At 41.7% G+C, this 20,557-nt stretch overlaps 4 protein-coding genes and 1 long non-coding RNA gene across 10 annotated transcripts in view; 2 read left to right on the top strand and 3 right to left on the bottom strand.

Annotated features, from left to right (window-relative positions):
• The window catches only part of LOC124344714 (prickle planar cell polarity protein 3-B-like), a 28,204-nt gene extending 20,095 nt beyond the window's left edge, over nucleotides 1-8,109 (bottom strand). Inside the window, exons 1-3 of one of the 2 annotated variants that reach the window (XM_046798245.1) lie at nucleotides 7,549-8,109; nucleotides 7,214-7,422; nucleotides 887-972 (exon numbers count right to left, since the gene is read on the bottom strand). In XM_046798245.1, the coding sequence (XP_046654201.1) occupies nucleotides 887-972; nucleotides 7,214-7,402 (275 nt within the window). In that variant the 5' untranslated portion in view covers nucleotides 7,403-7,422; nucleotides 7,549-8,109. Of the gene's footprint in view, nucleotides 1-886; nucleotides 973-2,122; nucleotides 2,618-7,213; nucleotides 7,423-7,548 lie in introns of those variants that run through there. The other variant, XM_046798244.1, reaches the window with a different exon arrangement.
• A 462-nt stretch (nucleotides 8,110-8,571) lies between these two features.
• LOC124346561 (succinyl-CoA:3-ketoacid coenzyme A transferase 1, mitochondrial-like) lies at nucleotides 8,572-11,252 on the bottom strand. 2 transcript variants are annotated; one of them, XM_046798387.1, is made up of 11 exons: nucleotides 11,056-11,252; nucleotides 10,864-10,966; nucleotides 10,548-10,802; nucleotides 10,419-10,478; nucleotides 10,191-10,359; nucleotides 9,931-10,099; nucleotides 9,749-9,866; nucleotides 9,381-9,673; nucleotides 9,294-9,315; nucleotides 8,991-9,139; nucleotides 8,572-8,900 (listed from the first exon to the last, which is right to left on the bottom strand). In XM_046798387.1, the coding sequence occupies exons 1-11, from the start codon at nucleotides 11,167-11,169 to the stop codon at nucleotides 8,754-8,756; spliced, it is 1,599 nt and encodes a 532-aa protein (XP_046654343.1). In that variant the 5' UTR covers nucleotides 11,170-11,252; the 3' UTR covers nucleotides 8,572-8,753. The 2 variants fall into 2 exon arrangements, with proteins under 2 accessions (XP_046654343.1, XP_046654344.1); XM_046798388.1 differs by having other exon boundaries at nucleotides 11,086-11,250.
• Nucleotides 11,253-11,305: 53 nt separating this feature from the next.
• On the top strand, nucleotides 11,306-12,135 carry LOC124349822. 2 transcript variants are annotated; one of them, XM_046800708.1, is made up of 5 exons: nucleotides 11,306-11,405; nucleotides 11,470-11,596; nucleotides 11,695-11,769; nucleotides 11,835-11,943; nucleotides 12,019-12,135. In XM_046800708.1, the coding sequence occupies exons 2-5, from the start codon at nucleotides 11,495-11,497 to the stop codon at nucleotides 12,060-12,062; spliced, it is 330 nt and encodes a 109-aa protein (XP_046656664.1). In that variant the 5' UTR covers nucleotides 11,306-11,405; nucleotides 11,470-11,494; the 3' UTR covers nucleotides 12,063-12,135. The 2 variants fall into 2 exon arrangements, with proteins under 2 accessions (XP_046656664.1, XP_046656672.1); XM_046800716.1 differs by having other exon boundaries at nucleotides 11,313-11,405; nucleotides 11,493-11,596.
• A 163-nt stretch (nucleotides 12,136-12,298) lies between these two features.
• On the bottom strand, nucleotides 12,299-20,543 carry LOC124344312 (kinesin-like protein KIF15). 3 transcript variants are annotated; one of them, XM_046797832.1, is made up of 27 exons: nucleotides 20,450-20,543; nucleotides 20,245-20,388; nucleotides 19,958-20,186; nucleotides 19,708-19,890; nucleotides 19,413-19,626; nucleotides 19,162-19,335; nucleotides 18,851-19,105; nucleotides 18,665-18,671; nucleotides 18,422-18,423; nucleotides 17,995-18,075; nucleotides 17,069-17,667; nucleotides 16,717-16,991; nucleotides 16,256-16,657; nucleotides 15,847-16,196; nucleotides 15,449-15,748; nucleotides 15,076-15,381; nucleotides 14,591-15,016; nucleotides 14,349-14,525; nucleotides 14,058-14,288; nucleotides 13,662-13,994; nucleotides 13,485-13,601; nucleotides 13,283-13,427; nucleotides 13,139-13,218; nucleotides 12,992-13,072; nucleotides 12,819-12,934; nucleotides 12,574-12,754; nucleotides 12,299-12,512 (listed from the first exon to the last, which is right to left on the bottom strand). In XM_046797832.1, the coding sequence occupies exons 2-27, from the start codon at nucleotides 20,381-20,383 to the stop codon at nucleotides 12,450-12,452; spliced, it is 5,466 nt and encodes a 1,821-aa protein (XP_046653788.1). In that variant the 5' UTR covers nucleotides 20,384-20,388; nucleotides 20,450-20,543; the 3' UTR covers nucleotides 12,299-12,449. The 3 variants fall into 3 exon arrangements, with proteins under 3 accessions (XP_046653788.1, XP_046653778.1, XP_046653771.1); XM_046797822.1 differs by lacking the exons at nucleotides 18,422-18,423; nucleotides 18,665-18,671; nucleotides 18,851-19,105; ... (4 more) ...; nucleotides 20,245-20,388; nucleotides 20,450-20,543 and having other exon boundaries at nucleotides 14,067-14,288; nucleotides 17,785-18,084; XM_046797815.1 differs by lacking the exons at nucleotides 18,422-18,423; nucleotides 18,665-18,671; nucleotides 18,851-19,105; ... (4 more) ...; nucleotides 20,245-20,388; nucleotides 20,450-20,543 and having other exon boundaries at nucleotides 17,785-18,084.
• LOC124350588 lies at nucleotides 18,142-18,989 on the top strand. The gene is made up of 2 exons (XR_006921065.1): nucleotides 18,142-18,366; nucleotides 18,464-18,989. It is a non-coding gene; the product is annotated as an uncharacterized LOC124350588 (long non-coding RNA).
• Nucleotides 20,544-20,557: the final 14 nt, after the last annotated feature.

A 20,557-nucleotide genomic window follows, 5' to 3' on the forward strand; every position in this document is an offset into this window, starting at 1 on the left:
AAGCAAAAGAACGAGAGAAAGTCACGGGAGGTGGTAGAAATGTTTGCTATTGTTGTCACTTTTTATCTCTTTCCGAATGTCTCTTCTTCTTCTTCTGCTTCTTCTTCCTCCTGAATGTCTTGGCAAGCGAGGCCAACAATGAAACGGAAAAATGATAGCTTCCATCCATCCATCCATCCACCTCGAGCCTCACGCTGTTGCTCTCGCCTCTTCCCAACAACCCCGACCCGGACGACAGCCAATCTGATTGGCCACCGCTCAGCAGTGCAGTATGCGGCGATAGGCAAGAAACGCCATTTCCCCCCCACCTTCTACATTCTGATTCCATTCATATTTCAATATCCTGAGTCGGCGGCTGACTACCGCCGGGCCAGGCCAGGCCCTGCCATTTTCCGATTCTCTCTCTTTTTTTTAAATTCCCAGCTGACAGGTGAATTGAAAATGGCCCAGCAGAAAACGACGAGCGAGAGATAGTCTGGGGAAAAAAGAAGAAGCAGGTGAGTTGACATCGTCTAAACAATCAGGAATTTATTTTTTGGCTCAGACTTTCGTGAAGAGTTGAACTTTTTTCGTTTGCTTTTCAATTCAACCAGCCAACGTGAGCATCGTTCCCCCATCCCGAATGCTACACATTACGTCAGTTGGAATACGTGCGCGCATAAGGGATAGGCCACCACAGCCATCTCCATTTGTGTTGTTGTTTTGGCCGTGCGATCGTTTGACGACCGGCCAAATGTGTTTTTTACCAAAAGAAAAACAAAAAAGAAAAAGGGGGAAACTTTCTTTCGTGTGTGTTACGCTTGAGATGTTTGACGACGACGATAACGAGCGTAGGGAAATAAAGTGGTTCAAACGACATTGTTTTTTTTTTTTAAAAGGGACTTACCTCCACTGGTGAGGCCGGAATCCGGAGCAGTTGTCGCCGCACGACAGGCACGGACGACCCTCGTCGATCTCCTGCACCAGAATCCCCTGGAAAAAAGAGAAAGAAGAAGATGATGATGAGAAGATGATGCAAACGGGCAAGTATTTCACTTGAAAACGAGGCCAGCCATGGGGCCACAACAATATCTCTTGCTGTTGATGTTGTTTGCACTCGGTCACAACTGTACAATGGCGCAAGATAATGGAAACGGTCGAAACGGGAAGATGAATCATCGTCCGTGACTCGTTCGAGAATAGCTGCCGGATAGAGGAGAGAGAGAAACGCAACCAATTGGGCGGGCAAATCAGCCGAGAAAATCAAGCATTTGCCCAGTCATTCGACAACCGAGTTCACCCCTAGATATGATGTAATTCTTATTCTTCTCTTTCTACGGCCTTTTTTTTTAAAGCTGCTTAAACGGTCCCGCCGCCAAATCATAAAAGCAAATCAGCTTTGACCAAGGAGAAGAAGGAAACACTTGTTGGCGCGCTCTTTAAATTCTCCCGTATAAATTCTTCTGGTTTTCCTTTTATTCTTTTTTTTTACGATGCCATTCCCCTCATTCTTCAATTCTTTTTGAACGTACATGGAAATAAAAAAAGGAAACAAAAAAAAAAATCGGGAATTATTAAACGAAAAAAATAAGAAAAATAAAATCCAACAAACAGTCGGCAAAGAGCCCCGGAGGTGAATTTCTCATTCACGCGCTAAATATGGCCACACACAAAAAATACAGGCGCATATCCATCCAGCGCCAATACGTTCAGCCTCTCTCTCTCCCTGCGATGATGTGACCCCGTTGTAGTACACGTAGGGTTCTCTCTCTCTCTCTCTCTCTCTCTCTATGAATATTTAATGTTTTCCGAGACATGCGCCAGCTCAATGCACAACCAAATGGAATACAATCATAAACATAATAAAAGAATACAAAAGAATCCAAGAAAAGCCAAACGAGAAACTGGGGGGGAACCAAAAAAAAAAAAAAAAATTGGAGGTGGCGACCGGCCAGTCAAGGAGTGGTTCCGTCACGCTTTTTTTTCTTTTATTTCTTTTTTTTGTTTTGTTTGCCCTGCTGGACCAACCTAATAGTTCACTACGTAGCGGGAGCCGAAAGTGGTTATACTTATTAGTGGCCGTGACTCTGCGGAGGGGGAGAGAAGAAAATACGTCCGGTGGTGGGGTAATGGGCAAACTTACGTCCTTGTTGCGTAATTGCTGTAGGATTTGTTGCACTTTAAGCTGGGCCGGATTGGGGTGGATCTTGGACGGCGGTGGATGCACTGCACTAAGCGGATCCACCAGATATGTCGTGCCCCACCAGGCGAACCTCCTCTGACGCCACACCACTTCTTCGGCCAAACTGCGCGGGTAGACGGGATCACGCTGACTGATGGTGCCCGTCGTAACCGACGCTGTTCCCGTCGGCTTGTTGTTGGTGCTGCTGCTGCTGGGAAATCTCGCGCCACCTTGCCCGACTCCTCCGCCGCCACCGCCGCCACCGCCGCCGCCGCTCCGGCTGTTCTTCTCAGCACCACCGCTCGAGGCGTCGACGGCCTCGGCTTCGCCATTCAACGATGCGGCAGCAGCAGCAGCAGCAGCGGCCAGGGCTGGATAATAAGTTTGCCGGTGGGTTTGATAGCTGGGACGGCCCGAGATGCACTCGCCATACTTGGCCATCTTCTCTCCAACGGTTGTTGTTTTTTTTTCCTCTTCTTCTTCTTCTTCAGAGTCGACAGCGGGGGGAATGTGATGTATTACCGGCGAGATCTTTCGGTCCGATTATGTGGTCGAATCGGAAAAAAAGAAGAAGAAGAAGAGGTCGGTCGTCGTGGCGCTGGATGCGAGCGAGTCTCTGAATGAATTCGGTGCGTTGCGCCTTTCTCGAGCTGTTGGCCGTCTCTGAGGACGACGGAAAATGCTGACCCTTAAATGGGCAATCGAGAGGCTCCAGAGTCGCTCAGCGCGGCGCCCAGAGACCCAAAGAAGAAAAAATCCACACACGAAACGTTGGCGGCGCAGACGCGCAATCGTCCGAGTTGTTGAAGCTATCCGAGTGACGACTTCATGGGAAATCCATCCATCCATCCATCGATTCTCAAGTCTTGCTCCGTTCAAGGAGGACGGAATAACAAGACACACACACACACAAAAAAAAGAAGAAGAACTGGGGGGAAAAAAAAGAGAAAGGAAAACAAATAACGCGCTAGAAGAAGAAGAAGAAGCAAAGCCAAGCGTCTTTGTGTCGCTGCGAACGCAGATGTGGAACTCATCACGAAACAATCATCTTCCTACTCTGCCGAAGTGTGTACGAGGGACCGACGGTGGGGAGGAGGAGGAGGTGCTTGTTAACTAGGAATAATGCCATCATCAGCGATACCAAAAATGGGGTGGAGGGAATCTTCTTCTTCTTTTGTGCTTTTTGGAGTTATCGTTTATTGTTTGAGGGTGTTGATGGCCGTACTTGATATGATCGCCATGTCCCTCTGGGCAAAGTACGTGTACCGTTTACGTTTCTATCCATCTGTCAGGTTGTCGTCGTGCCAGAAAAAAAAAGAAAAATGGTTGTGTTCGGCCACCATTTCCGTGCCACTTTTTCCCGATCGTTTGTTTGTTTTTATTTGTTTGATGCCTGTTTGAAAAAATTCGAAAACACGCGCGCTGGTGATGGGAGAAATAGACGGGAGGAGAGTCAAGAGTTGCAGGGCGAATGACCCATCTAGCGGCAGGTAAGAAAGGCTAATCAAAAGTAAAATTGCGCTGCTGTTTCTTTTTGGAAAATGGAAAAGCAAACAGACAAAAAGGTCGACGAAAAATCAATTCACGTTCGTGCAGACAGCCAGACTGCAAACTCTGCGCAAAAGTCTAGTCCGTCTGGTAGTCAAGAATTGCCAAAAGAAATTGTCTATTGCGCGTCCCGTCGCTCATAATTTGACACGCGAGACCGCTGGATCGAATCCAAGCCGCTACGGTGAAACAAAAAACACCCAAAAAATTAAATTAACCAGCGGGATGGAAGGAAATTGGTGTCTGTTTTCAGTGCGTTCCTTTCTCTTTCCATCGTTTGGAAAATTAGAAAAAAACAAAATTCGGACATTTTCTGGGATGGATGAAAAGTGGCAAACAAAACGAGCGAGAAAAGTAACGGAACATAGACAACATGTCCGTCATCACTTCATTGGCTCGGCCGCAAAATTATATACATTAGAGAAAAAACAAGGAGATTTGCGGGAGTTGCCGTTTGCCAATCGAGTCCCCCGCCCTTTTGTGTTCATTCACAAGAATCTTTTTTTTACCTTCGAGGAAACGAAACTGGTCATTGGCACGCAGCTGGGGCCACGTCTCCTCTCTGCGCCGACTCCCCGTTTTGGTAGAGAGAACAGTGAGAATGAATCATAATCAAAAGATGGATGAGTGGAGAATGAGAAATTCGGCTGTTCAACTGATTAGATAATCGAACGAAAAAGAAAAACAACAACAAAAATCAACCCGAAAAATAAAAAGAGGCCACCTCCCGTAACTGCTCGGGCTCGCACATTCAATCACGAACCCTTCACGCACAATGTCTCAACCCAAAAAACTACCGTAGAAAACACTGCAGACGCACGAGAGAAAGAAACCACAAAAGGAACTGCCGGAGTAAAAAAAAATTCATCAAGCACCAATCAATTTTTTTGGGTTGCGTTTCAGCTGGGTGGTTCCCGTCTCATTTGAAATGCATCCGTTATTGCAGTGTGCGAGACGAGACGAGGCCAAAAAGGTTGCTGCTTTTTCAAAATGGGCTCTGATGATGATGCCATTTCACCTCAAATGTGAGCGAGTGGGGTAACAAGTCATTTCGCAACTCAAACTGACCCGATGAGTCGAAAAATGGGCTATCACGTTTCGTTTTTAATCCACACGGAGAGAGAGAAAGCTCTTTGGGTGCCTTTTGAAATCGATCGTTTGTTTCGTTCCAATATGGACTTACGACTACACGACGGGCAAAAAGAGCTGCGGGTAATGGATAGGATTGTTGACGTCACTGGGCCCTGCCAAATACGGACGAGCCAATGGAGAAAGGGAGGAAGCAAAGGATCATATTGTGATGGAATCGCGTCAGCTGGTCGCTCGCCTGGTTCTACAGTCTAGTCGCCGGAAAAGCGTCAAGGGGGGAATAATCGCCAGAGAGAGAGAGAAAAAAATGCCATTGTCGTGACTATTGGCGGATGCCAAAGAATACTGCACCACCACCTCCACCTATTCCTTGTTTACCTGCGCAGTTTTTCTTGATTTCATTTGCAAGGCTCTCGATTCTCGGAAGAAAATCGTGAGCCAGAACAAGACGAAATCTGGTGGCCGTCCAGAACCTTTTGCCGCGTGACGGAATCGACTCTCGCAAGCATTTTTTGTTTTGTTGTTTGGCTTTGGCTACCCCCTCCCATGAATGTGGTGGTGTTGGCCTTTTACGGCGGACGGCAACTTAAGGGATTCTCTATCTCTCGGCCAGACTTTGAAAGCCAAGTCTGCTAGCCCATTTTCATCTCTTTTTTCTACCTGCGAGGAACCGTCTGGTCCGCCCGTTGCTAGCGGTCGGGAAACCTTAGCGTGGCTAATAAGACACCGAGAGGGGTGAACAAGAAATCGACTCCTACAACCTACACCGGAGGGATGCGTATCTGTTTCTACAGGGTTCAAACACGCGGCGGATACTCCGGCCGACATTTCAGGAAATATTTATTCAAAATAGGCAGGGAAAGCAGATGACGCATTCTGGCTGCCTCCCTCTTTCAACTTGCGCTCACCTGTTATCGTGGCATTTGATTTCCTGAATTACCGGTAGCCTTTTGGTTGCAACGTCAAGATTCTTGCGAGGGGAGAGCGGCTGCATTCCACAGCGTTGAAAAACGACGAACAGCGAAAACGACAGACAGAAAAAAACGAGTAGCTGTAAAAAAGACGAACGGCAAACAAGTTTTCCACAATCTTTTTACAATACAATCCCCCCCGCGTGATTACTACACTAACAAATGACGGTTGACAGCGAAGCGGAAGTTTTCACCAGTCACATGGAAACAACAAATAAATTCCGCTGCTCCAATCCAAATTGAACGCCAAATCGCCGGTGGATCATTTTGGTTTTTTCCCAGGCGAATTCGAATTGAAAACAAGAAAAACTGCGTGGATACACACTGGGGGTATCCAGTAAAATCAAAAAATAGAAAAAAAGAGGAGCTGTTTTTTGTTTGTAAAGTAAGAGACCATGACCGTACAAGGAGCGGCCATGACTGCATCGAAAACCATTTGGGTTGGGTCCCCCGTTCTTTCTTCGTGTTTTTTTCTTTCTTTCTCTCCAGAGTTTCGGTCACTACTATTCCGTTGGTACAAAACATTTTATAGCCTGCCTGACTGCCTTGCCTCACTTGACTGTTTAGTCGGCTTTTATGTGCATTTCATTCGTTGCCTTTCCTCTTCAACCGGCCACCACAGATTCTCCGTCATCTTCGCACACACACACACACACACACACAACATGTGCAATAAATTCTCTCTCGCACGCAAGACCAGAAAAAAACAAAACAAAAATAAATTTCAGCTTTCCCGCTCTGGCGATTAGCAACCAAATCCTCTTTTTTCTTCTTCTTTTTTCTTTTTTCCACATTTCTTTCTTTTCGGTTGTCGATTGTCTAACCTCACCGCCCAAATCGACTTGACGGGGTTTTGGCGTGCCACGAAACCCACACCACCCAGGGTCGCAGGCTGACGACGGAAATGGAGCGTGACTCTTTGCTTTACTTCCACCGTTCGAGAAAACAAAACGAGTGAAATTTTTTTCCCCCTGCCCCGCTCCCTTGTGCAACGCGTCTTCTTTGTGCAATGCATTAAGAGAGACTTGTACACAGGACGGGCCAAACTTGCAAGGTGACATCATCGCCATATACAGACAACAAGTCGGTTATAATAGCGCGCAGGAAGAAGAAAAAGTAGAAAAAACCGTCATGTCTGTCTGATTTTTTACTACTACACCCAAGTTCGGCGTGTAACATTCGGTTTCTTCTTTTTCTTCTTCCCACTTTCCGAATGAAGATTTAAATAAAAAGAAATTCCCGATGGAAAGCGAGGGGAAACAAAATCCGGGAACTTTGCGGCTTCAGTTTCCCTGAAGTTCCTTTTGCGGTTGAATCACCTTCCGGCATTCAAGTCGCGCGTGTGATAACAGGGGGGCGCAAACAAGACGAGAAAAATATGGACAGGGATACGAGGGGGGAAATGAATTTAAAACAAAAAAAAAAAAAAAAAAATGATGTTTACCGTTTGCTTGAAGACTTCCAGCGGGTCGGGCATTTTCATCGGCGGGTGCTGATTCAATGATCCGATGATGTCACGAGACTGGCCGTTGGTTACCAACAGCAATTGATTGTCTTGTTGAGTGACACTGACTCTTGTACTCGAATCGTCCATCACTACCGACACGCTATTGATGTTCTGCATCGTCTCCATGGCGACGTCCTACTCTTTATCTGATCGAATGTTGCCAAAACAAATCATCAATAAAAAAAGGGGCAGACATTCCACCGACAGAAAAACAAAACAACCAAAACAAAAAGGGGCCCGTCATGGCCAACTGAATCAAAATAAGGACATACCAAGGTGAGAGAGAGTGAGACCGTCACGTAGTAAGATGGATCCGTTTTGTTGACCGGCTGATGATTTAAATTGTTTGGGCTGCTATTCCTCAGCCGCCAGTCGTCTGGCCAAAGGATGACAGAGGGCGAGGAAACTCTTCTTCTTCTTCAATGGATATGAGGGAAATAACCAGAGAGAGAACGACAGCCAGAGGGGATTTAACGAAGCGAGAGTGTGTGTGTGTGGTGTGGTGATTCGTTCAAAATAAAAATGAAGAGAAACCAAAAAAAAAGAAAAAAGAAAAAGAAGGGGGAATCGTGTTTTGGCTGGAGCGCTCGACACGCACCGCTCGACCGGAGGCAACTGAGCTTCTCATCCAGACCTGCTGGTCGTTTTATATCACGAGAAGGGATAGGAGGAGGATGGGAGGGGGTTGCACACTCACGCTCAACAAAAGGAGGACTGGCGCTGGTTTCAAGAGTTCTCGCCGGTTGGAGGGTCCATCCGAAGCGATGCAAGTTGCCTTACTACAAGTTATTTATTTCATTTCGTTTTTCTTTTTCTGACCTAGTTTGCTTTTCATCCTTCTTATAGTATAGAGATAGACTCTTGAAGCGAAACCACAGCCATCCAAATAGATATAGACTCAATTCTAAGTTAAACAAAAAAAAAAGTAAAATAAATATTAAGTGCTTAGCGCTAATATGTCTCATGATGAAGAGTGTCCGATTTCACTGGGCGGTTTCACTGGGCGTGGATGACGTTTCATCGACGAGCAGTAAAAAAAGCCAAGCGAAATTAATTCGAAAAACCAAAAAGAGAAAGAGACGAAAGGAAAAAAATTTGGAAGTGAATGGCAGTTATGAGTTAATCAACAACTACTGCTTAGGAAGAAGTAAATCTAAAATCGCGACCGTTTTACGTTTTGACGATGATGGAGCAACAGCCTGGCCTTGAGAGTACCCACAATAATCGTCTCCCGGAGCGAAGCCAAAGGTGTAATACCCTCGGCTGCCAAATAAATCCACTGCGGCTAGTGGGGATCAACCTAAACAACTGCTGTATTATTATTATTTGCGTTTTTTTAACAAAAGAGCATTTGGAGATAATGAGTTGCAACTGAAGATAAAACTGGCGACTTCATTGGGGTTTTGTTTGTGTCTTTTTTTCTTTTTTTTTTTGCCTTTTGTTGGGATTCATTTCATTAGTGAAAATTAAAAAAATCTTAGTCGACACTGATTTGGCCCATGGGTTTCAAGTCGGGGGAGACCTCGAACATGCAACCGGTAGCGTCAACAACTTCTTGGACGGTGACACCTTCGGCTAATTCAGTGAGGACAAGTCCTCGGCCCTTGGCTACTTCGAAAACAGCCTGGAATGGAGCATAAACGTTATTATTTAACAACCCGACTGTGTAAGTAACAAACATTTGGAATTGCAGAAATTTCCCCAAAAGACCCACCTTCTCTGTGATAATCATGTCGACACACTCCTTGCCCGTGAGAGGTAAAGTGCACTCTTCGAGAATCTTGTGAGCACCTCCTTTGGCAGTGTGTTCCATGGCGATGACGACTTTCGTTCCAGGTGCAGCAACCAAATCCATAGCACCACCTTTGGAAGTGGAAAACAGTAAACACGTGAAACAAGGAAAATTTTAGCATAAAAGAAAATGGGCTTGGTGGGTTTTCTCGCTCGTTTCTCGGTCCGTTAGGCGGTACACGTCAACACAAAAATTTAAGAGAGAGTATCGTTGTTTATCGCGTACCCATTCCTTTCACTAGGCGTCCCTTGAAACAAATAACACATGGGATTAGTTTTTCGAAATTGTTATAGGATTAATCAACTGATTTACTGGAATCATCCAGTTGGCGAGATCTCCGTTACTGGAGACTTGCATAGCGCCCAAAATGGTGAGTTGGACGTGTCCGCCCCGAATCATGGCGAAGCTCTCATCGCTGGAGAAATAAGCTCCGCCAGGCAAGACGGTCACAGTCTCTTTGCCAGCGTTAATCAAATCAGGGTCCTGTTCTCCGGCATTGGGGAAGGGGCCTAGGCCTAAGATGCCGTTTTCGCTCTGCAAAACTACACTCATGCCAGGTGGAATGTAGTTGCTTGCCAACATCGGCATGCCAATCCCCAAATTGGCTAAGACAGCGGAAAAAAGAAGGCTAATTAAGACCATGTTAAAGATGCAAATAGAAAGAAAGATATCTTACACACCGAACATTCCGTCTTTGAATTCCAAGGCTGCCCGCCGCACAATTCGTTCTCTCATCAAATGTGCAGGACTAGTTGCAGCGGCAGACTTACCACCGGAGGTTTTCTTCACCGTGACTTTCTATTTTCAAAATCAGTGAGGTTTTAGTATGGCCCATACTCATAAAGGAAACATTTCGGATTACCTCGATGCGTTTCTCGAATTTCGAGCCCAAGAGAACCCTTTGAACATAGATAGATGGAACATGAACATCTTCTGGTGGAATGGTACCGTTCTCAACAATTTCTTCAACCTCGGCAATTGTTATTTTTGCTGCCTTGCACATTGTTGGGTTGAAATTGCGAGCAGACTTCCTGCAGATAAAATTTGACAGTTCCAATTAGCGGTAGGTAAACGAAAATGTGGGGTTTATTGTAATATGTAATTCAACTTTCCAATTATTACCTGAAAACCAAGTTTCCTGCTTTGTCAGCTTTCCATGCCTTTACTAAGGCAAAATCTCCTGTAATTGCTTCCTCCATAATATAATCTGATCCATTAAAGTTCCGACTCTCCCTCGGGGCGCTCTGCTGTACAACCTTGCCACCAGGACCATATCGAATGGGAGACCCACCTAGATGAATTTAATTTTTTTACTTAACCACTAACATAAAATTAAAAAATGAATTGTACCTTCGTGCACTAGTGTACCATATCCAGTTGGTGTGAAAAATGCTGGAATTCCTGCCCCTCCTGAAATATTGCAAATGAAGACATCTTAAGTAAGTATTACTCGTTATTTGAATTTTCTTCGGTGATTACCAGCTCTGATTCGTTCTGCCAAAGTTCCTTGTGGTGTCAGCTCCAAGAGAATCTCTCCTGAAAGATATTGTCTCTCGAATTCTGCATTCTCACCAACATACGAGGCAATCACATGGCAAATCTGTCGCTGCTTTAGAAGGAGACCCAGGCCAAAGTTGTCCACACCACAGTTGTTACTGACCACAGTTAGGTTATTGACTTTGGACTCCAAAAGACCAGAAATCAGATTCTCAGGTATACCACACAATCCGAATCCTGGCACAGAATGTTTGTTAGTTCATGATTGGAAAATGAGTCGGTACCAATAGTTTAATACCTCCAACTAAGAGCTTTGATCCAGATGGAATATCTTTCACTGCTTCTAAAGAGTTCTCATAAAACTGAGCTCTTTTTTTATTACTGGTACTGAAGGAATTTGCCTAAAGGACCATACATCCAAAATAAAAATCGTGTGAACCAGCGTACGTGATGTTTCTTAAAAAACCACTTAATCAACTGGAATTCTAACTTGATCGTACAAAATTCTGTGAACACTTACAAGTTTATGTTGGTTCAAAGATAGAAGTGCTACAGAATTAATAGAAATTTTCTTAGAAAACGAAATACTGCGAAAGAGTGCCATAATGTATGATCTGGATTGAGAATTACGCCGCACCTGCGATCACCTTGAATCCTTTTGCGACGGCTGCAGTTATGAATCTGCATTGTTGTCGTCGTCTGCTAATTTAACTTCCGAGGGAAAACAGCGGGAAAACAAATAGAACTACTTCTTCATCCTTAGCAATAGTAGTTTTACTAAACGCGCCAAAACGTTTCGTTGTCTGCATCTCCGGATTTGGTTAGTTTAGTTCCCTCAAGGTAGTTTGATCTTCATAATTCGTTATTATACTTCTTTGAAAACAGAACTTTTAAGTTTTAACAGGCAATACTCAAAATTTCAATTAGTCATGCAGTACCCTGTCAAATCTTCAATCCGAGTTATCGGAACGATGCTCTTGGCTCGTGAATACGATAACGAAGATGTCTGTATCATGGGTTATCCTCAAGAGGTAAATTTTATGTTCAATTGTATTTGAAATTATTTATTTTTAACTTTCTTTTCCTTGTGACATTGTAATCTTATATTCTATAATTGTGTTTGTCACAGGTTGCAAGTAATGGTCGCCAGTTCATGTTGAAAACTACTGATCAGAAAAGTATCCAAGTGGTTTTGTCGCAGCCAGTGAGAAATATCTCAAATAGATTTTAAACATTAGTATTATACTATACATGTTATGTTCTCTTCAGATAGGGGAGCATCTTGATGGCATGGTGCAAATCAGAGGGAAGTTTGATGGACAGCGGATCCAAGCTGAAAGTTACAATTTGCTTTTACCAGAACTGACCAGGGATTTTGGTGAGCTAAATATTTTAAACTTATAGGCAGAACATTATTTATTTATTTTGCTCTTTTTTACTTTTATTTGTATAGATGATAACACCTACAATGAAGCTGTCAAATTCCTGACGAAGTGATTTATGGGAACTACATGTGACTGTGAGATTGTAATTGTGTCAACTACTGAAGAAATAAAGCTTGTGAAAACTATTCCTAATGTCATCTTTTTTAATTTCACCTTTTTGTGTAATATTTCTTAATGGAAAGAGCCACAGATGACCCAGCCATTTAGACCATCCAATATATTATTTTGAACCTCATCAACACGCTAATAGTTTGGTATTACTTTTAATTATAAGATTTCAGGTATATATACAACTCAATTAGTCGTTTATTACTGAGACAATGAAATCTAGATATGGCAATTATTAGCAGAAATTATATCATACATAACAGCGTACCAAAACAAAACGTGAATATAATAAATTGGATATTTTTAGTTTAAAATCCACTTTGAGCACGAGTTACGGCTTACGGCTACGCGTGGCCATGCGCTTCGGAAAATCCAATCCATCAGCAGCTTCCTCCTTCAAAACAAAATTTAAGATAAGTAATAAGAACACTCGTTTCAATATTAATTAACTTTACCTTCGTTGACGACGGCAGGAGAATATCAGGGCATTTTGCATTGTACAGTCTTCTCTTGCTTGATCCCAGAGTACTGGCTTCCAAGCCAGGATCTTCCTCAAGATGTGGGGCAGAAAGATGAGCTGGATGCGCCACATCTTCACAATCAGACTTGGGCTTGCGTGGTTTTCTAGTGGAGGTCCTAAAGAAGGAAAAACATTTTAAAATTCAATTTAAATGTAAGCCAAACAATTAATTGAACATACTTTGTGGAGCTTGGTAGTGCGGCAAACTCCGTTTTAAGTGTTCGTCTACTTCGTGTACTACCGCATAGGCTACCTGTTTCACATTTGTTCTCTTCCACTTCCTTTTGCATAGAATCCTACAATAATAATGTTAATGTGACGACCTCTGCACTCGATTGTGGATATAAACTTACAGGTGAAGCAATTTTCTTGGCACGACCTCGTCTAGCTTTAGCTGGAGTAGGCGTAACCATCAGCGAGCCTTCGTCTTGATGCTGAAAATAAAAAGAAACTTTTGTGTCAAATAAACATGAAAAGACTCAAACCCATACACGCCTTACCAGTTCATCATCGGGCGGACCTTCTACTTTTATGATAGGCCCTTTATAGTTGACATGACCGCTCAGTATGGACTTCAGCTCTAAACGGCATACGTAAACGTGCTGTATGTAAGACAATCTCACAAACAAAATTGAATATCCTACCATTTTCCAAGCGATTTATGTCTCCATTTTTCTCCATCAACACGCGCTCGTTTTGCTGTTTCATGTCTTCTATAATAAGATTCTTCTTTTCTAGTTCTTTGATTACGGATTGGTTTTCATTTTCCTTTTCCTTTAGGGCAATTTCCTAAGAAAAACAGAATTAAAATCAAAATCAAAACTCGTGTGTTACAAGCATAGTTACATGATCGACCAGTCGATTCTGAATATCTGTTAAACTCAAAGTCTGATTTTCAAGTTCGACAATTCGCTTGGAAAGAGAATCACATTTTTGCGATTTTAGTTTCAACTTCTCTTCAACCTTTTAAAAAAAAATTATTTGAAAATAGTGATAATGATATGCAAAAAAATAATTAATTACTGATTGAACGGTTTCGCTCAACTCGTCCGCACGTCTCATGTGCTTCAACATTTCTTTTGTGAGCTTCTCATTGTTTTTTTCAAGTTGATCACGCTTTTCATTGAACTCTTTTTCCAGTGCGAGTTTATCGTCTTCTTTCAACCGTTTCATGGCTACCAATTTTTCTTTCAATTCCAGCAGCTCAGCTTCTTTACTGGCAATTTCGGAAACGGATCCAGCAGTACTATTCGAAGCACATTTCAAATCTGCCTTCAAACGTTTGAGCTCTTCTTTTAACGCTGCTTCTCGACTGCGACTTTCTTCCAACTGGATTTGTAACTTTTCGTATTGTTCCTTAAAAGAAAAATTATAATTAAAAAGAGTGTTTCCTCCCGGAATGCTTTACACAATAGTTACATCTGAAACCTGACACTCATTCCGGATCTGGTCTACTTCTTTTTCCATTTGAGACTTCCCCAGTTGAACCCGAGCAAGAGTGGCAGCTAAAGTTTTAAGTTCTTCCTCCAGTAAACCTCGTTCAAGTTTGATTGTTTTCAGCTGACCAATCTGAATTGTTAGCTCTTCAATTGTATACTCGTATTCCGCCATGGTTTTCCGGAATTCGGCATTCTCTTTAGTAAGTTTAGCCTGCAAAATTAATAGAATCATTTATTTGAACAACAATTTAAATTTAAAATGAAAATGTACCTTAGTGTTTTGTATATCGCTCAAATTTTTGTGCATCCTTTCGTTTTCTTCCAATAAGTGAGAATGACTACCTTCGTCGTGTTTCCGTTCAGTACTGGAAATTTCAATGTCTTTTTTCAAATGAGAAATCTGATCAAGAAGGCTTTCTCTTCGAGATCTCATTTCTTCGTTGGCTTCCTATAATATATTTCGATACACATTACGTAAATACTTGTTTACCAAGACAACCAATAATAAATTACCTTAAGAGTTGTTATTTCTTCTTTGGAAATGCTGAGTTGAATCTGAACTTTCGAAAATCGGTCGCGCAAATTTTTCAGTTCCTCTTGAATCGCATCACCTTTGACTTCGATGCAATCTTTGCGACTCAACTCCCTTTTGAGGCACTCGATTTCGTCTTGGCGCTTTTCCAGTTTAGCTTCAGCCTCGAGCAGCTGCTTCTGCAGTTCTTCACACATAGTGGATACCATACTTGCATTAGTTTGATCCTTAATATGCGATTCGAGATCTCGAATTCGTCTCTTTGCTTCACGTAATTCTGTGTTAAGATGCCCGAACTGGCCATTCGCTTTCATTAACTTTTCTTCTAGATTCACGAGTTCCTCTTCCCTGACGTCAAGTCTCTCATTTGCATTAGTCAAAAGTAGATTGCTTTGTTCCAATTCCGCCTATTACATAGTAAAGAGATATTTAGAAAACGAAATTTGATATTTCAAACGGTAAATACCTGGACATCTGATAACGTTTCCTTAGTCTGCTCGAGTTCTTTCAACAAACGTTCATTTTCTTGCTGAACTATAGCCATCTCCTCACATTTAGTGTGGTATTCCAATACGGCTTCATTGAGTATTTCATCTTTCGAAGATAACTGTTCTTTCAGTTTAGCCAAATTATTAACGTGCGGTTCGTCAACGTCTTCTTCATCCTCAACCTCAGGGCCACAAAAGTTGATTTTTGGTTTAGAAGCCGCCGCCACTTCAAACTGGAGTCGAGTCATCTCCTTCTGCAAATTTCCTTTACTTTCTTCACTTGCCTAATTGACAACAGAAAAAAAAACTGTTTTGAATACTTATCTATAATAGTTTCATAACTCTATTTACCTTAAGACTATCTTTAAGCTTTTCGAGCTGCTCTTGTAGATGTTGATTTGAATCTTGTAGAATTTCTATTTCATCGTCTTTGTCTTTGAATTTCAAAGCGATGTGTTCAAGGTCTTCTTCATTAGATTTCTTGCGCTTTTTATTTTTCACGTTGCTGCTGTTTATAAGCGTAGCCATAAGGTCCACTCGGTTTTCGCAAAACTCTTCGTAGCGCGCCTTTGTTTCTTCATATCGCTGATTCCACGACTTTTCCATCTTAGTGACAATTTCTATCCATTCGTTGCAACATTCATCACGAACCTAAGTAAAAAAGAAACGTAGAAAACTATGGATTAAAAAGAAACTTATGAAAAAACCCAAACTAGCCACTGAGAGATTCTCGCGGAGTAGCATCATACCTTCTGTTCGTTTTCTTCCCAGTCAGCTTTAAGCAGAGCAAGTTCTTCTTCTAATTCTTGAATCCGCTCTTGAGAGTCATCTTCTTCACCAATGGCCTGGAACGACGACGTCTCTAGCACTGACGCCCTGGCACTTAAAATACTGATTGATTTGCGAACGTACTGTTGAAACTTTGATGGACGCAAAGGTGGAGCGAATTGGCTACTGGATATATCAGCAACTGAAGCATCACGATCCGGCTGAATGATTATTTCTTGAGCTAAGGCGCCAAATTTGAGAACATGAAGAGTTTCGTCACACAAGTTTGCAGAGGGACTGACATTCACAAACATGGCGGCTCTACCCTGACCTACAAAAGATGTAGAGATAAAAAACTCAGCATGAGGGATAGTTAAGTTAATATCTCACCAGAAAAAAAGTGTTGCAGGATTCGCGTCAATTTAGACTCTCGATACGGAATCATTGTTGTTTTATTACTGGAGTTTTGTTGATTACTTCTCATAGCGTCGATGCAACGACCAAGTATCAAGAGTGAAGTATTGATGTTTCCGGCTTCTTTTAGCCGTTCACCTTTACTTTGAGTCTTTGTTGTTCGTTCCATTCCAGCAAGATCGACAAAGGACATCATATGGATTGCAGCTTCACTTGGCTCGTCCCAATGGTTTGTTCGAATTAGCTTAACCGTAAAGATGCAATGAGATCGACTGGAATTGTGGTTCAACTTGGTAGCAGCAAAGTGTAAGTTCTCTTTTCCAAAAAGCAAAACTCGGACAGCTTCATCAGCAGTACGGACGCAAATCTCTTTAAGGCCTAGTAAACAATAAATTATTTAAAAAATGATTCACACAATATTAAATAGCACACGATACCTTTAACAAAGAATTTCCCCTTGCGATCTTCAGTAATACGCAAGGCTACTCGTTTCTTCTTTTTGTCACATCCATCCAGTAGATCAAAGGCTTGTTCATTATAAATTTCGCAGTACGATACCCAAACTGAAAAATAATCTTGAGGGTGTTGAAGAGCGCAAACTGTCTCATCTCGAGCTCGAATATTCCAGTCCTTCAGTGATCCACTAGATACTGAAGAAATGCTGTCCTTGGTGTCGGATGAGTCGAGATCAAATCCCCTCATCAAAATTGCCCTGAAAGTAACAGTATCAAGATTTTTTTTTTTCAAATTTGCTATTTTTAACAACTTTGCAAAAGGAGAAAATACTACCTCTCCAACTCTTCTGCTTCAATTTGGTTAAGATTCAGTTTCATGACTTCATTAAGAGCAAGTGGCTTAAGGACAGGATTCTTAAGTAGTCTATCTTCCAGGCTGTTGAATACAACATCCAAAGAACGAGGAATTAAACCTGCATCTCTGATATTGCCCAACATGGTGTAGGTTTTGCCTGCACTAGTTGCTCCATAAGTGAAAAGCAATGCATTCTTGCCCATCAAGAAATCTTGTACTAAATTAAGTGCAGAGTCTTTGAAAAGATGTTCCTGTTTCACTGTTGCGTCATAAATTTTGTTGAATTTAAATTTCTGCAAAGTTTTTGTTCCAGAGTTGTTCCTGTTCTTGAAGGAAACAGAATCTTTTGGTGGCGTGACAATAATGTGATTTCCGGTGATAGATAAAGTGCCATTTTTCTCATCACACGGCTTTATTCTGACATAGACTTGCATTTCATCATGCAGATCCATAAAATCTTTGTGCAGGTTACGAAGTGGAGTTGGATGTGCAATAGAAGAGTCTCTCATGCTAGTAACAAAGCTTGCTGGTATGCGAACAGCATACTCAATAGCAGTTAGGCTTGTTCTATCCACCATCTGTTTTTCACAATAATAAATAAAACTTGTAATGACAAAAGTGACAAAAGGTTGAAGATGAAAATAGTTTCAAAAATTTAACATTCATTTAAGTGAAACTGTTGTACAATTACTTACTTTAAGAATTTGTATAAAACGAGGTAATACTAACAAAAGTAAAGTGAAACTAAGGAGTCTCGATGCGAAAGTATAAGTAACCCAAAACTTGTGGAAAAATGTGATTCGTGAGCTTTTACGATTGCCAAAAAAGCCCAACCGTTTTCGTGAAGGGCCGACGACTGTCTCACTCACCGCCAAATTTAAAAACTGAGTTTGTCTAAAACACACCGTTGCCAAACAGCTAATAATTTTTGAGCGCGGCTTGCAGTTGCCAGTTCGCGGTTCGCCCTCGCCCAGTTGCATTTGCAACTTGCAAGCAACAAAACAAAATCACAAAAAGTTAAAAATTTGATCAGCCAACAGTAATATTTTTTTACGAACGTCGACACACATATTCAAAAATTTTTAATTCCCAAAAATAAGAATTCCATATTAACCCAGAGCTATAGACTCTGATTAACCAGAGGAGAACCAGAGCTATAGACTCCGGAGACTATAGCTCTGATAAAGAATCACGATTCACGACAATTTGTTTCTTTTCTTGACCGTTTGGTCGTTCGTTTAGTCAGGCGCAGTGAAGTATGAGTGTGTACTAGCCAGGTCGAATACCGCTCCAAAATACCGTCCCTTTTGCTAATCTTAATAGATTTTCGACAACTCAAATTTATTCATATCCTAATTGTGTCTGTGTCTTTAGTGACTCGATTACTCATCACTCTGAAAGAACAGCGCCATCTCAACCAAAAGATAGTGCGTTGGAGTAGGACACTAGGACAGCTTCGTCGAACCCTATGGAAATCTAACATCAACCCACGTCATTCGGGAAATTATTTCGATCTTAAGCGGTTGAAATGATGGCAAAAATAGAAATCCTGGAATCGGCCATTTCAAGAATTACCAGTCCACTATAATTAACATTAACGGTTTAATATCATAGTACATTCCACCAGGATATGTATTCATTCAAATTATATGGATACATGTTGGATAAGTTAACCATATAGTTGCAATTGATGCCCTTTCAACCCAAAACGACAACTTAAAGACCACACTTCATTGGACGTGGAGTCATAAATTGTTTTACAATTTCATCAGTTATCTTTTTCCTACTTTCTTGATGACTGGTAACGATCGGTGTAAGCACAGCAATTAGCTCAGCTTTAATTTCGCCAGTCAACATTGCCCCGCTGGTATAATCTTCACGAATTTTCTCAAGCCGAGCATCATCTTCCAAAAAGAAGGTTAAATATTTATAGGAAATATCAACTTCACAGTTTCCACCAAGTCGTCGATGCTCCTCAACCGAAGTCTGGCCACCCGAAAAGGCGTACTTATTCACCTGGAAAGGGCAGGTGATGAGTCAAATGCTACCACAAGTATTTCTCGGAATGTTACCTTAGTTTTCAATGCTTTAGGTGTATCAGTTAAAAAAATAGACGAATTTGCATCACTCGCAGACATTTTAGTCTGAGCGCCTTGTAACGCAGGGAAAAAAGTGCTATGGATTAAAGCCGGTTTGGGGCAACCCAGACGCGGCGCGACATCCCTTGTCATCCTGAAATAGGTATCCTACGAAAAAGAAGACAACCTTATTAGATACTGTAGAACCATCAGTCTATTACAACATGGTATTAGAATGAACTCACTTGGTCAATAGCGCAGGGAATTAAACAGGGGATATCCTTGCGATTGCCGAAAATAAACGGAAAAGAGTTCGAAAATGCAGGAGCAGCCTGGGTCGCTGGGAAGCTTATTTTCCCGATACAGTCGCTATCCCCAAATCCAAAGTTACCTTTAATCTGATTAACAGTGACACGTTTTTGGATTCTAATCATGTTTTGATAGAACTCCGGGCACTGTCTACATACAGAATAAAAATTCCACCACGATTGGAATTAAATTAATCAAATTGGCATATTACACGATAATTTGAACTCTTACCCGATAAACGTAAAGTCGGAAAATATAAAGGTTTTTTCTACATCAAAACCCAGTGCTATAATGTCTTTAGCATTCTCTACTGCAAGCTTTTGAGTCTCCTCCAATGTAAGATCTTTCCAGAGGTATTTTTCATCGTCTGTTAACTGAATCACCAAAGGAACATTAAACACTTCTTGTAGGTACCTGTTTCAGAAATGATGAGGAATATTTAAAAAACAATTCTGTATAATTATATTGTTTACACTCTCACTTTGTGAACACAAATGGGATCAAATGACCCATATGAATTGAAGAAGAAGAAGGTCCTCTTCCAGTATAGAGATAAAACGGCTTTCCTTGCTCATGAAGGGTAAGTATAGTGTGTAAATCACGATGAGAGAAAAAAACTCCTCTTTTCAGCAGGTGGTGGGCTGGCTTGCCGGTAACCTTTTCAAAGCGCTCTATTAAAGCTGAATCTATTCTGGTACATCCAAATCTCTCTGTCAGCAATAAATCAATTTGAAATGTTGGCTTGGGAAATATGTTATTTTCTCTTACTTATCAACTTTTCGTAATCAATGCCTTTAACTGAACTCCCAACGACATTCCAGGGGTCCACAAAGTCTTCCTCTCCATCAACTGTTGGTTTCTTTGTAAGGTCCAAAGCTTCCATCGTGTCTGCTAATGTTTCTGTCATTACGACTATGAAATTCAACAAAATTGAAATAATTTGAAATTGATAAATGTTTTCATAAACTATTACTTGGCTGATGTAACTAGCGGCAGTTTCGTGGTTAACTTTTTGCACGACTTCCTGGACACTGAAAAATGTCTCGTCTGCTAGAAAAAAATCAACATAATAATGAGATCT

Source organism: Daphnia pulicaria, chromosome 1 (assembly GCF_021234035.1).
Source record: "Daphnia pulicaria isolate SC F1-1A chromosome 1, SC_F0-13Bv2, whole genome shotgun sequence".
Classification (NCBI taxonomy): Eukaryota; Metazoa; Arthropoda; class Branchiopoda; order Diplostraca; family Daphniidae; genus Daphnia; species Daphnia pulicaria.